At 36.3% G+C, this 14192-nt stretch overlaps 1 protein-coding gene across 1 annotated transcript; it reads left to right on the forward strand.

The window, feature by feature from the left end:
• The first annotated feature begins 935 nt into the window (after positions 1-935).
• On the forward strand, positions 936-4804 carry LOC123679168. Its single transcript, XM_045616594.1, has 3 exons — positions 936-1256; positions 1314-1405; positions 4133-4804. The coding sequence occupies exons 1-3, from the start codon at positions 1013-1015 to the stop codon at positions 4748-4750; spliced, it is 954 nt and encodes a 317-aa protein (XP_045472550.1). The 5' UTR covers positions 936-1012; the 3' UTR covers positions 4751-4804.
• Positions 4805-14192: the final 9388 nt, after the last annotated feature.

Raw genomic sequence — 14192 nt, forward strand, 5'->3', positions numbered from 1 at the left:
AAAGAATAGTATTGAGAAGTCTAATAATGATATCCTAATGAAATCATAATCGAACTTCCTATTGAAATTGATATAATGTTCTCTATGTGTGGTGAAAAAGGGAATGGAATATAGAGATATCAAAGAGACCTCGCATGAAACGACCCAATGTGGTTATTAAAAAGACATTTATTGACTCAAAAACTTCCATAAAAGTGACAACAAATGGATGTTTTTTTGGGGATATTTTTTCATGTCTCAATTTGAACAACACAACGACTTGAAATGCGTACATGATGTCGCGGACATTTCGCTGCAAATGCGAGCGGGAGGCAATGTTTTTAATACATCGCATGCGAGCTTTTAGTTGCAAAGTTACTTCCATGGTACTTCACAGTTACCTCCCAGTGTTTGCTGGGTGTTTTAATTCCTATTGTTTTGGTTATTATTTGTCAGGTTTCTCTAGTGCGAAAAATATTCCCAACAATAAACTCGTAATCTACTTGATAGATGGCAGCACTAATACCGATTCCAACAATAGTAAGTAAAATTGAGGTCGATGAATGTTGCCGAACTTACACATTTTACTGTAGTTCTACCTCTTCAATATCGGATATTATATTCTACATGATAACCAAGATATGATTCATTTTTATTAGTTACTAATATTATTCATTCTCAAAACATTTTTCAGTTTAATGCTTAGTCATTGTAAAAAAAATAAAATCTAAAACCGATTTCGCACAGTAGTTTCTACTCATATTTCTTTCTGTTCGGCAACACTGAGCATTTTTTACCGTTTCATCGTTGCGTATCCTTGGATACCAGACGTCATTGCAAGTGACGCACATATTAAAATATGATACAAAGCAATGCAACGCTGGAAATCGATTAGTTTAATTTTTAGCCGGCGATACAATATATGTACATACTGTAAAATGAAATGATGATCAAAGAAGTGTTGATATAGTTTTTTTTTATTATTTTTGTACATCATATGTAGAAATCAGCTTATGCAGAGTCAGGTACTATTATGAAGTGGTTGGAGGATGAGACAATAAACTTTATAGAAATCTACCGAAAATATGATCTGCTTTGGGACCCGCAACATCGAGATTATTTTCATAAATTAAAAAAAAATGATGCTTGGGAGGAAATAGCAGAAAAAATCAATAAGCCGGTTGATGAATGTAGGAAGAAAATGGAGTATCTCTTGGCAGCAATGCGAAGGGAAAAAATGAAGATGGGGAGAGTCGCCAGAGCGAGCATTAGAAAAGGTAGGTTTCTACAACAAGCTTGAATCAGTGGATATTTTGAATAATTTAAGTTTTCAGGGGTGAATGAGGTTTACAGAAGCTCATGGTTCGCCTTTCAAAGTATGATGTTTTTATGGGATAAAAATAAGCCAAAAGCCCAACAGGTTTCAGTGAGTACATTTCATCCTATTAACTGTGGATCTTTCTTAATGTTAATTGACCCTTTTGTCATTATATGTATCAATAAGTTATTAGATCTCGCAGTCTAAAAGTTTCAAAGATGATTTTTGGAATGATCCAATTCACGAAGATTACGCCAGAGTGTTTTTCTTTCGGTTCTTTCCTTCTCCTGAAATATTTTTTACGTACATATATCTAGACCACTTGCAGAAAGGGCTTAAAAGTTAACACCTGTTGGTCATGAGCTCTTTTGTGGGTTTGGAAAAGACAAATAAGAGGCGGTGGTCCAAAAATGGGAGTGGGACAATGAAAAACCTCTGGAGAAAAACTCCAGTAACTGCTGAGAGGACACGTTTGGTGCAAGTAGCTTTTGTACCGCATGGGTGGGTCAGCAGATGAGATCTGCAGGCTCTGTGGAAAGGATGTAGAAACAGCTGAACACATATTGTGCAAATCTCCAGGGATGACTGGCCTAAGAAGCACTCACATGGTAAAATCAGTTCTGTATACACACGAAGTAAAAGCCTAGGCTCCTAAGGATGTCGTCGGTTTCGTTAACCGTATCGACGTTCTCCCTGTATATGTGTGAATAGATAGGGTTAAGAACAAAATATCAATTTGGTCCTAGTTTTCGCAGCGACCCCTATTCAGTGAATAATAATAATGAAATCTAGACCACAGAGAGCTTCTGAGCCAATGAAAGTACCTAGTTAGTGCATATTTTCTGGTAAGTGTGTTGGCCTCTTCAGTTCCTGCAATTCTCGAGTGATCATCAGGAACCCGGACTAATACGTAAGGGCGTAGATCTTTTTTTTTACTCATATCTATAAGGTGAGAAAAAGAAGTTTGATAACGAAGTTTGACCCAAATTACTCGAAATATTTTTCATTACCAGGTCTGCAAGGGTGCCCAAAAATATCAAAAGAAAAAAATATTGGAGCACCAAACGAAATAATTCAAAAGATCAAAACTCGGTTTTCATTTATATATACGCCTCGCAATGAGCGATGCCGAGGAATCTGGAAATATTTAAAATATTGCTAGCCTTCCCTAGATTTTGCGTACTAGGCCCAAAATATTTACAAGATCAATAAAACTTTAAGGCAAGAAATAATTTAAATATGTTCAAGCGTGCCGTAATCTAGTCATAAATATTTCTGTCGGGCGTCGGCATGTTCAAAGGTGCCGCATTCAGATCATACGGTCGCACATTGGCATGTGTGCTTACCCCTATTTTTGCGAATTTTTTGCGCTTCATCAAGCTTGTCGATATTTCGTTGACAAACGGTACCATATATTTTTGTGTGTAGTGCGGCTTCTTTTTCTTTGATACAAATTTTTAACGATTGGTTTTTTAGATCTTTAGGAAACTATTTACTATTACTACCCTATTTTTTGACTAGGAATCGCTTCCCCAATTTTTTCGCAACTATTCATATACACCCTGTATAAATTTGTGTATTATTTTAAAACTTTAACGAAAATTTATGACTCAAATTATGAACAAAAAAATACTATAAGAAAATTTAGTAGATGAAAAAATATTTTCGAAAATGTGGGGCGCTGTCTAATAAAGGTATTGCCACAGGTGCCTTTACAATTAAATTTCAATTTGAATGAAAAATAAGTGGTGAAAGGCATCCCAATCAATTTTTCTATGCGAATTATTCAGTTCAGTTCTTCGATAACTACAATATTGAAATTTTGTGACGAGAATGATACAGAAAACCGAAAACAACGGGTAAGTGTAGACCGATGACAAATTCATATGGGAAATAAGAGGCCGAGAAAGTGGATAGATAAAGGAAAATAATAAACCTCGAACATTTTGAATTTTGAAGAGAAATAAAATAATTATTGGTTCATCTTATGGAAAAATTTTGGTTCTTCGTTTTTGCAATAATTCGCGATATGGTAATTTGGAAATCTGGGGGGGGGGTAATTACCCCCAGTACCCCCCATTTTTACGCCCTTGATCCGAGTTAATTTTTCTATGCGAATTACTCAGTTCAGTTCTTCGATAACTACAGTAAATGAAAAAATATCCTTGAATCTTCAGTTTTAGGAACAAATTCAGGCTCATTTATAAAATGAATCCATGCCGCTCTCCTGCTTTCATTTTTTGGAAACCTAGACCAAAAAAAATTAAATCATGAAAATAAAATACTTACACTAATAATTGATAATTATTTTTCCTTTGATGTCCTATAATCAATATTCATTTACAGAATAACGCAACTAGCTAATAATATGATGAGAATGAAGAGATAACAAACCTGAAAAATGTAATAACAAGAAACCCTTGTCTTATCTTATGATACGCCTATGGGTTTTGTTGGTTAACTTTGACAGCACGAAACGCTAAAGTTGACTGAAAATTGAATCGTGGAAGGTAACTAATGGCGGATTTCCGTTCACCAGTTTTTACAAAGGAATAGCGCTTTATGCTACTTCCTGGTATTCTATGTTCTAAGGTAATGATCTCCGATGCCATAGTCGTGTACTTTCTCATAGCTTCAAAGATACAAACACAGGCTAACCGATGTATTCTATCTTCTATTTGTTATAAATTTTCCATAAACCTCTCCATCAGCACCATGTCTAATACATTTATCACTGCCATCTACTCCTTTTAGCTTCTGGGCCTAACTGCAATAACATTTATGTGTTGCGTATTACTGGTACTGAAAAAAGTGTAGCATATTTTCTTATTACAGCTGCCGAATACATCAGGCAATCAGGAAAACCCAGAAAGAGAGCAAAATGACCCGATGGAGCCATCGGATAGTATGGAGTTTGTAGCAGGTCAAAAACGCACCAGACAGCTCACCAAAATTAAATCCGAACAAAATGCCTTCAGGGCTAAAAAGCGCCATCTTGCATCAACATCTACAAGTTCCCAAAAAAAGAAGCTTGACGCTTCTCCAGATGAAAGTGTAGACAAGGCTTTGGATATGTCAACTTCAACAGCAAGCCACAGCGCGACATTAGACGATTGTTACCATTTCGGTAACTTGGTTGCATCAAAATTGCGCCTTTATAACGATGATGTTCGATGTGCCATTGAAAGGGACATTTTAAATATTTTCATTGGAGCTAACAGCGGTTATTATAACAGCGAAGTGAACATTTTACCGATCCATGTATACGAAAACCCACCTACTTCCCATGGCTCCTCTTTATTCAGCTCTTCTCCTCAACCTCCTTCCCCGCTTCAACGTCAAACTCAACTTCATCAATCTACGCAACAATATCTATCCCCAAATGACTATGGTGAAGAATCTGAGGATCTAAAGCAGGAGCCACTAGAGTTTCCCAGTACTTCAGATAACTAAAATTATCCTCAACGTTTAGTCCAATAATTGTACAGAGATAATATTTTTAAATATAATGAATTCATCTTACCTGAATGAAGTCTTTCAATACTTCAATACCTTATCCCCGAACACTTATAGTAGGTAGCTCATTTGGAAATTTTAAATTAGGGCTAAAGTAAAAACGCCAATTTCTAAAAGCGTCAATAAGTTAGCTAGTAAGTCTTTTCTAATAGGATTTGTTTCTCGAAATGTGGTATCTTGTTCAGCAAGCATTAGCCCAGTTGTGACTTCAAAATGACCTCAAAATCAATTGGATGCATTCCAGTGAAGTTCTTATAGGGTTTTTCAATATAAGGTTTCCGCTATCCGGGCTGCTATCATTTTTGAAGCTGTCATCTTTTGACATTTGACAAGTGCAAACTATGCCTTCACAGAAAAGTGTGAATCGGCTAAGCTTTATCGATCTTTTTCCAATTGCAATTCAGACAGCGTAAAATGTAATTGAGAAGAGCAAATTGAATTTCAGAAGAAAGTAATTAAGTATTGGAATTTGTCGTTTAGAATAGGGAATTTGAAATTCAGAAAATAGTTTTTTGTTTTACTAGGCAGGGAAGTAGTAGATTGACTGCCGCGGCTGATAGTTCATAGGAATTCAGCCAAGGCAGTCAATCTTGCTGCCGAGTTGAACATTTAGTATTTTCTTTGATTCTATTTATAATGATAGGTTAGGTAGGATATTTCCTTTTTGAACTTTGATTTTTTGACGTACCTACAATGAGAAAAGGTGTAGTACAATCGCAGACTATGACTACTAGCAATTCCTAAGTACTACCTTTTGATTATTTATAACTAGATACGGTAGAGCGGTGTGACTTTGCTAACGGAGGTGACTTTGCCAAACTGACTAATATTTTGAGTTTTACTTTGTTTTCATAAAGTTGGCTTACAGAAATCACGAATCGGAACCCACATGTTGCAACCGTCGCAGTCGTCTGGCGTACTTTGAATGGTGTGCTACGGTATGTTTTGTGAGCGGGTAATTTTTAACGTGGGTATATATGGGAAGTACTAAGAGTTGTGCAGAAAATATGGCGAACGGTACATCGAAATATATTTAGCAGCTTGCTTTACATTCATTAAACGTCACGTTAAAAGAAAACTGAAAACATTTGGTTGAGTGGATTTCGACATTTCGGGAAATTTTTCTATTGTAGCCCTTTGGTGGGAGACAATGCCACATACCAAATTTGTTTCACCTGTTTTATTTTGAGGCACAATTATGGGTGGTCGATACAAAAAGAAAATGGATGCAAGGAAATATAGTAATTATACGGAAAAAACACTAATCCGAGCAATCAATGCACTTCGAAATGAAAACATTTCAATAAAGACAGCTTCCGAAGTGTACAACATTCCCAGAAGAACTCTTTGGAATAAAATTAACAAAAGATATAATATATGGGCGGAACTGGAGGCATTTGTGCACTAACATATACCGCCAGCACTTCATTAAATTGCTAAAAAACGCATTTTTGAGGCATTGGCAAACTCGAACCGATTTGCGGGTCACCTTGCCAAATTTTTCAAAATAAAAAATAAAGAAGTGTGCACCATTTCATCGGATTCAAACCACAGCAGTGGACAACTAAAATGTTCAAATTGAACATACTTTGCGGAGGACTCATTTCACAAAAAAACACAAAAGTTATACTAAGAAAACTATAAAAAGTGGTGCAAAGTCACACCGCTCTACGGTACCTAAATATCTAGAGTTAGATTATGATATTCTCAGTTGTTTTGAAAAATGCCAACTCTCTTTTCTTATTCATACAATACAACAAGATATATAACATATAATTTTCCAATTCACTTCCATGATGAGTCCTAAAGGAGTAAAACATCAAAACCTTGGCACATGATCAGAATTCATCTTTAATTATACATAATTTAGGCGATATGGAGCTTCCATATTTCATTTATTGTGAGCTGTTATTTGTTTGGTGACTATAATCATCTAGTCCTTGAAGAAAAAATACACCGTTATCTTAATACATCATTCGCAATGAGACTGGAGTGGGTAATGTATAATTATCTTCAGAATACTACTGTTGTTTATTCAATCTGTTTGTCTATGATTGTAAGATAATATAATTATTATATGTACTTGAATCAATATTTCGCAAATTCATGTGGGTGTTAGGTGACTTGACAAATATTTTTCATTTCTACAGCTCTATTCATTAATTATAATGCAACGAATAGTAGGGTTTTCTTTCATTGGTACAATCTAACATTACAAAATGAATGCTATTCGCTGTAAATCTCGACTCTATTCATATTTATTCATGGAATCATATAGATTAATCTTAAAAGTATTATGAATAATAATATATGCAAATTGTTTCGAATGGTAACCAGTACTGTATAAATGAGAAAAAATTCGACAATTCCTAAGCGAACATTTTTGAGATATTACATAGGCGTATAACTCTGCTTCCACCGTTTTTTTACGAAATTCGAGGCTTTATTGTAAAAAACTGCTTATACATTCATGATTCAAAGTATTGTCCATTGCTGGCCACTACTTTCTCCCATCTTTCGCCAGCGTATGAATTCAGTGTTGAAAAAACTGGTCATCTTTTGAAGCGATCCACGAATCAATACATTTATTTATTCCTTCATAAGACCGGAAGTGCTTGGGCAGCCAGGCCGTGTGCCATTGATCGAAACAAGTGATGGTCAAAGGAGCAACGTCTGGAGAATACGGCGGGTGGGGTAGGACTTCCAATTTCTACGTTTCCGAGTATGTCTTGACCACTTTCGCAACATGGGGTCTAGCATTGTTATGCTGTAAAATCACTTTAACATGTCTCTCGTTGTACTGCGACTGTTTATCTTTCAATGCTTGGCATGAACGCATTAATTGCTTTCGATAACGATCTCCTGTGATTGTTTTAACAAGTCATACTCACCAAATACTGAGGATGACCATGGAACCGTGAATATTCGATTTGGCCGTCGACGTGGAAGCATGGCCGAGTTATCCCCATGATTTTCTGCTCTTGGGTTTATCGTAAAGAAACCATTTTTCGTCTCCAGTCACAATGCGATTCAGAAACCTATTTCGCCTTTGCCTTGCAAGTTGCAAGTAGCTGTTCACAAGCAAACAAACGCCGTTCAACATCTCTCGGCTTCAACTCGTACGACACCCAATTTCCTTGTTTCTGAATCATTCTCATGACTTTCAGGCGTATTGAAATGGCTTGTTGCGTCACTCCCAATGATCCTGTCAATTCTTGTTGCGTTTGACACGAGTCTTGATCAAGTAATACCTCCAATTCTGCATCTTCGATAACCTCCTCTTTTTTCCACCGCCATTTTGGTCTTTGACGTCAAAATCACAGGTCTTGAAGTGTTGAATTGAAACCACACTCGGCACGTTCTTTCACTAATATCGGCCTTACCATAGGTATTTCAGAGAATTCGATGAGCCTCAGCCACAGATTTCTCCATACTGAAACAGAAAATTAAAATGACTAGAATTTGGCTCGTAAGAATAACTTTATGATGCAGACACAAATCGACTTTCGATGGCTTTATGTTTACAAATACCTGAGCGTATCGTATGACATCTACGATCTATTTATTTCGACTACCACTTACCGCTACAGCCATCTATTGCAAAACGGCAAAAGCAAAGTTGTACAACTAATAAGATAACAAATTTAATATCTCAAAGACTGAAAGATCTATGAAGAAAAAACTAAAAAGTTGTTGAAACTTTAACGTTCTGTAGTTAGGTACCAAGGCGTTTGCGGATACATGTTTGTGGGAAAATAGTTTTATTTTGATTCAGTGGCGACGCTAGGGGGGTCCAGGGGGTCCCGGGCCCCCCTAAAATTCTGCTGCCCCCCCTAAAATTTGACATATTAAGGCTAAAATATTCAAAAGATCAGCTGAACTAAAATTTTGTTTTACTTTGGCTCCCAAAAAAAATTCCAGCGTCCCCTTGGCCACCCCTATTTTTGAAGCTGGCGTCGCCACTGTTTTGATTTGAGAAATACACTCTAAAATCTTGATACTGAAATTTGAATCAACCTGGATAGTTTTGTGTTCTCCAATCGGCAGATCAAAAAATGAGTGCGTTTTTGAAAGATCAATTGCCGATAGTGTCCATTTTACCGCAAATTAAACCTAATGCGATAATCGAAATGCTGCGCTCGCTGCAGAATCTGTTCGAGCAAAAACCAACACGTCTAATCAATGTCCATCAGAAGCGGAGACATGCTCAAGCAATGAATATTTCATAACTAGCCTTAAGACCTCCATATAAATCATTAGTTATGAAGACCGTTATTAAATTTACAGGCAGGTCTGAATTTTCCGAACCGTCATTAAGTTCTTCACTTTATGGACCCGCAAATAGAAATAAACATCAGATATAACAACGTAGCGTTCTTTTTAAGGTGACATGGCGCCGAAAGAAAAGTTATCGCTGATTCGTAGTGGAATGTCAATAGTTGGATAGCTGAATAAACAAACAACCAATAACCCTTCGAAGAAAACTTCGATCAGGGATTTTTTTTTAATGATACCCTGAAATTGACGATAATCTTGTTGGATTAAAGTCGAACTGAAAGACCACTTAGAATCTTTACCCAAATGCCTGTAATTTTTAATTGTGTACTGAAAGAGTTGTCTCAAACAAGTTGTTCAAGCAGTACAACAGAATGTGCTGGTTTGAAAAATTTTATTCAATGGTTTCGGATATGAAATTTACGTTTTTTCACCTTATTTCGATAGGATTATCTCATTTGTGTTCACAATCGTTAGACTCCTGTTTGATTGTCTCTCAGATACAAACACTTGCAATTGAAAAATGCTTGGAAACGAACCTGGAAAAAAATTATCTGGAATGTGATATAGCAATTCATTCTGACTTTCAAGCTGCTATTCAAACATTCAGCTCCCATATCATCGATTTTTAGTTTCTGGTTACTCGAGAATCAAGGGAAACGATAAGGCAAATACCAGAAAGAGAGTAATTATTGTAAAGGGTGTTTTTTTTAGAGCTATAAAACTTCAAATTGCAATAAAACAACGATCGACAATAACACGGCGAATGTTGTCTTCCAAATGGTCAAGGGTTTGTGGCTTATCCGCATAGACCAATGACTTTACATAGCCCCACAGAAAGTAGTCTAGCAATGTTGAATCACAAGATCTTGGAGGCCAATTCACAGGTCCAAAACGTGAAATTAGGCGGTCACCAAACGTGTCTTTCAATAAATCGATTGTGGCACGAGCTGTGTGACATGTTGCGCCGTATTGTTGGAACCACAGCTCCTGGACATCATGGTTGTTCAATTTAGGAATGAAAAAGTTAGTAATCATGGCTCTATACCGATCACCATTGACTGTAACGTTCTGGCCATCATCATTTTTGAAGAAGTACGGACCAATAATGATTCCACCAGCCCATAAAGCGCACCAAACAGTTTTTCTGGATGTAACGGTGTTTCGACATACACTTGAGGATAAGCTTCACTCCAAATGCGGCAGTTTTGTTTGTTGACTTAGCCATTCAACCAGTAGTGCGCTTTATCGCTAAAAAAAATTCGCTTATGAAAATCGGGAACAACGGCAATCTCATTTTGGGCCCATTCGACGAATCTACGCCTTACTTGATGATCGTTTGGCTTCAATTCTTGCACGAGTTGGATTTTGTAAGCACGCAAACCAAGATCCTTCCGCAAAATCTTCCATAAAGTGGATGGACACAGATCCAATTCCTGTGCTCGATGGCGGATAGACTCATTCGGGTCTTCCTCAATGCTACGCTCTACAGCAGCAATAGCTTCTTCTGTACGCACCGTACGGCGTCTCTGGGGATGCGAGTTATCAATAAGAGTAAACGTGGTGCGAAAACGTTCCATGGTTAATCGAATTAACTGCTCTGATGGACGATTTTGTCGACGATAAAATAGACGTAGTGCGCGATACGTATTCCGTACAGAACCATTATTTTCGAAATAAAATTGCACTATTTGCATGCGTGTTCAGGCGTGAGTCTATTCATGATGAATTGCCAAACCAAACTAAGAATAAATCACTTGACAGCTGTTAAATTGGTCGCCATCTTGAACAGTATTGCCAACTTAAAGTTATATACCTCGAAAAAAAACACCCTTTATTATAGGTAAATGTATCTATAAGAAAAGGTTTCGAGAAAAATAATAAATCTGAAGAGAAATACTCTGGCAGAATCTTTCAAGGGTGAAACATACCAATTGGTGAATAAAAGCGGGAGTACTTCAAGGCTCAGTTCTAGGACCGCTACAACATTAATACCTATGACATCCCTAAGTATCCTAGAAATCTGTAAGCCCTATATGAAGATGATACGGAAATAGCAGTCAGACAGAAGACTACTAGAAGGAGTAGAATATATAGAAGAATGGTTCATTAAGTGCAAAATTCAAATAAACGGTAAAAAGAGTTCCAGCCATGTGGGAGACTGTAGTGTTTCATTGTGGCCGAAAATCTTCACCATTTTTGTAGCGAAATAGAATTTTAATAATTTCAATGCGTTGTTGAAGTGTATATCATTTCATTTTAGTAATTGCGTAGTTTTTGCTTGTTAAATGTCAAAAAATGACATCTTCAAAGATGACCACTACCCTAAAAATGAGACTATCATTTGGTAATTGAGACAAGAATTGGGTCATATCTCTATTGTTCAGAAAAGGTATTAACACATAGGTACACAGATATAAATCAATAATTCATAAGACAAAACGATGTTAGCAGAACTATTTATCGGCTCATCGGAACAACGAAACAATGCCCAGCCCTTTCGAAGAAAAGCTTCCGAAGTAGGTTTGAAATTCATCCATTGTTTCCATTAAAATTCATGAGTCGTTGAACTTTTTCGAATAACTGCATGTAACGGCCTAACAAGATCAAAACTAGGTGTATACTTGTGTCTGCATGTCTGCTGTAATATGATTGTGCCTTAAATGGACCTGATAGTTGTGCGTTCATGCGTGTTTTTAATACGCATTCTGATTACGAACAATGTCGTCTATCGAAAAGTTGCTGTATTTTTGCAATCGCTACCTAGTTATCCTTGTTGTTGACTAGCGATGAAATATTTGTGCATACATATTGTTAATTGGGTTTTGAGTCATTTTTTTCCAATTATCAGCCTTTGTATGAGTATACAGAGTTAGTTTTCAGTATGAAATGTAAAACACCTCAATATGCTGATAAAATGGTGATATTATGGTCAAATCTCTTCTTTTTCCGAAATAAGATCGAACTTTTTAATTTCAAATGGGCCATCCTGTGTATTTTTGCCTTCTGAAATCCTTGAGAAATACTGAATAGTTTTTATGTTATGTTTCTGATTTCCATAATTTCTGAGATTTAGCTACATATACCGGGTGATTCAACAGGATGGCCTATTAGACGTTTATGGAGAACTAATCATAATTTGGAGATGAATATTTGCATATTGGGGTTTGAGACAATGATCTTTCTCCCTAAAATATTTTAAGATCTCTACAATTTCCGGTTATACCGGAAACATACTAAGAGGTGTTTTTTTTCGAGGTAAATAACTTTGAGTTGGCATTACTGTTCGAGATGGCAACAGATTTAACAGCTGTCAAGTGATTCATCCTCAGTTTGGTTTGGCAATTCATCATGAATAGACTCACGCCTGAACAACGCTTGCAAATAGTGCAATTTTATTTCGAAAATAATGGTTCTGTGCGGAATACGTATCGCGCACTACGTCCATTTTATTTTGTTTAGCGATGAAGCGCACTTCTGGTTGAACGGCTACGTCAACAAACAAAACTGCCGCATTTGGAGTGAAGCTTATCCTCAAGTGTATGTCGATCCACCGTTACATCCAGAAAAACTGACTGTTTGGTGCGCTTTATAGGCTTTCTGTGGGGCTATGTAAAGTCATTGGTCTATGCGGATAAGCCACAAACCCTTGACCATTTGGAAGACAACATTCGCCGTGTTATTGCCGATATACGGCCACAAATGTTGGAAAAAGTCATCGAAAATTGGACGTCCGGATTGGACTACATCCGAGCCAGCCGTGGCGGTCATATGCCAGAAATCATATTTAAAATGTAATGCCACAAGATTATCTTGCGGAAAAATAAAATTCATGTCAATCGAATAATCCATCGTTGTTTTATTGCAATTTAAAGTTCTATAGCTCTAAAAAAAACACCCTTTACTACTTACTTATTTCTAATGGCACACCCTGTATATGATTGCATCATGAATTTCATCACTTTGATGAAATTTTCGGCAATATGACATACTTTGGGTAAAAACTCAACGGTTCATGGGATTATCATAAAAAAAAGGTGGCTGTGACGACTCACATTTTTTTTGAATATTTCGGCAGAAAAATATTTTTTCGTAGTAGTATAAGACTCTTCGCGGTTTGGTCCAAAAATGTACAGGGTGTTTATAAAAAGATCTTGAACAACTCAAATTCATCAAAACTCAAGATTTTCAAACTAGAACCTATATATTTTATTATTTGAGTCGATACTACATACAAAAATAGTGGGTGTTACTAAAGAAAACCCTATACCTAACATGAATACTTCAAGAGTTATCGAGGAAGAACTTTAAATGAGGAAAAACCGCAATTTATAACTGTGTGGAGCAGTCTGTGACCTCCACAGAAAGAAACTAAAATTATTGTCATCTTATTGGAGAATATTCACCAAATAGTAATACCCATCATTTAAAAAAAAATCAATACTGAAAATCATACAGTTCGAAATTAGATTATCGAAATTTTGAACATTCATTGAAATCCATTAGTAAATATTAAAACGTCAACGTTCTAAGAATGAGGTGAATAATTTATCTTAATGAATTTTTCCACAAAAATTTCATCATTCAAGTGAAATTAAAATGAATGATTCCTTATTCCCGATACCGATCAAAACTAAAAAAAAAAAATGCTTAACTAAGGAGACCACCTCGATGGCAACTTTCCACTTCAAACCTAGATATCTCTCAGCATCTTCCTCGAAAGTTTGTACGTGACGTAACAATGAAAAGTTCATCTACAGATGAGTATTCGAAGTATATGAAGTCTTCATTAACATCCACACAATTAATTTGAGAGCATGATTGGCCATTGTAGTTTTGAATCGAAATATGTGTCTGAAGAAGTCACTGCTCGCGGTCGTAGTTAAAAATAAACATTTTTCCAATTCGATTCACGAGAGGAAGACATTCTAAGCGGAAATACCATCGGACACTTGAATTTATGTTACACAAATACTTGAAACGTTTAACATCTGTTGGCTTGAATTAATTTCATCTCTCTTACATAAGAAGTGAGGAGTAATATATGACCTTTTGTTTCTAATAATGAACAATGGGTAGAAACAATGATAAACTCGTAAATTTT

This window comes from Harmonia axyridis, chromosome 4, assembly GCF_914767665.1.
Source record: "Harmonia axyridis chromosome 4, icHarAxyr1.1, whole genome shotgun sequence".
Lineage (NCBI taxonomy): Eukaryota > Metazoa > Arthropoda > Insecta > Coleoptera > Coccinellidae > Harmonia > Harmonia axyridis.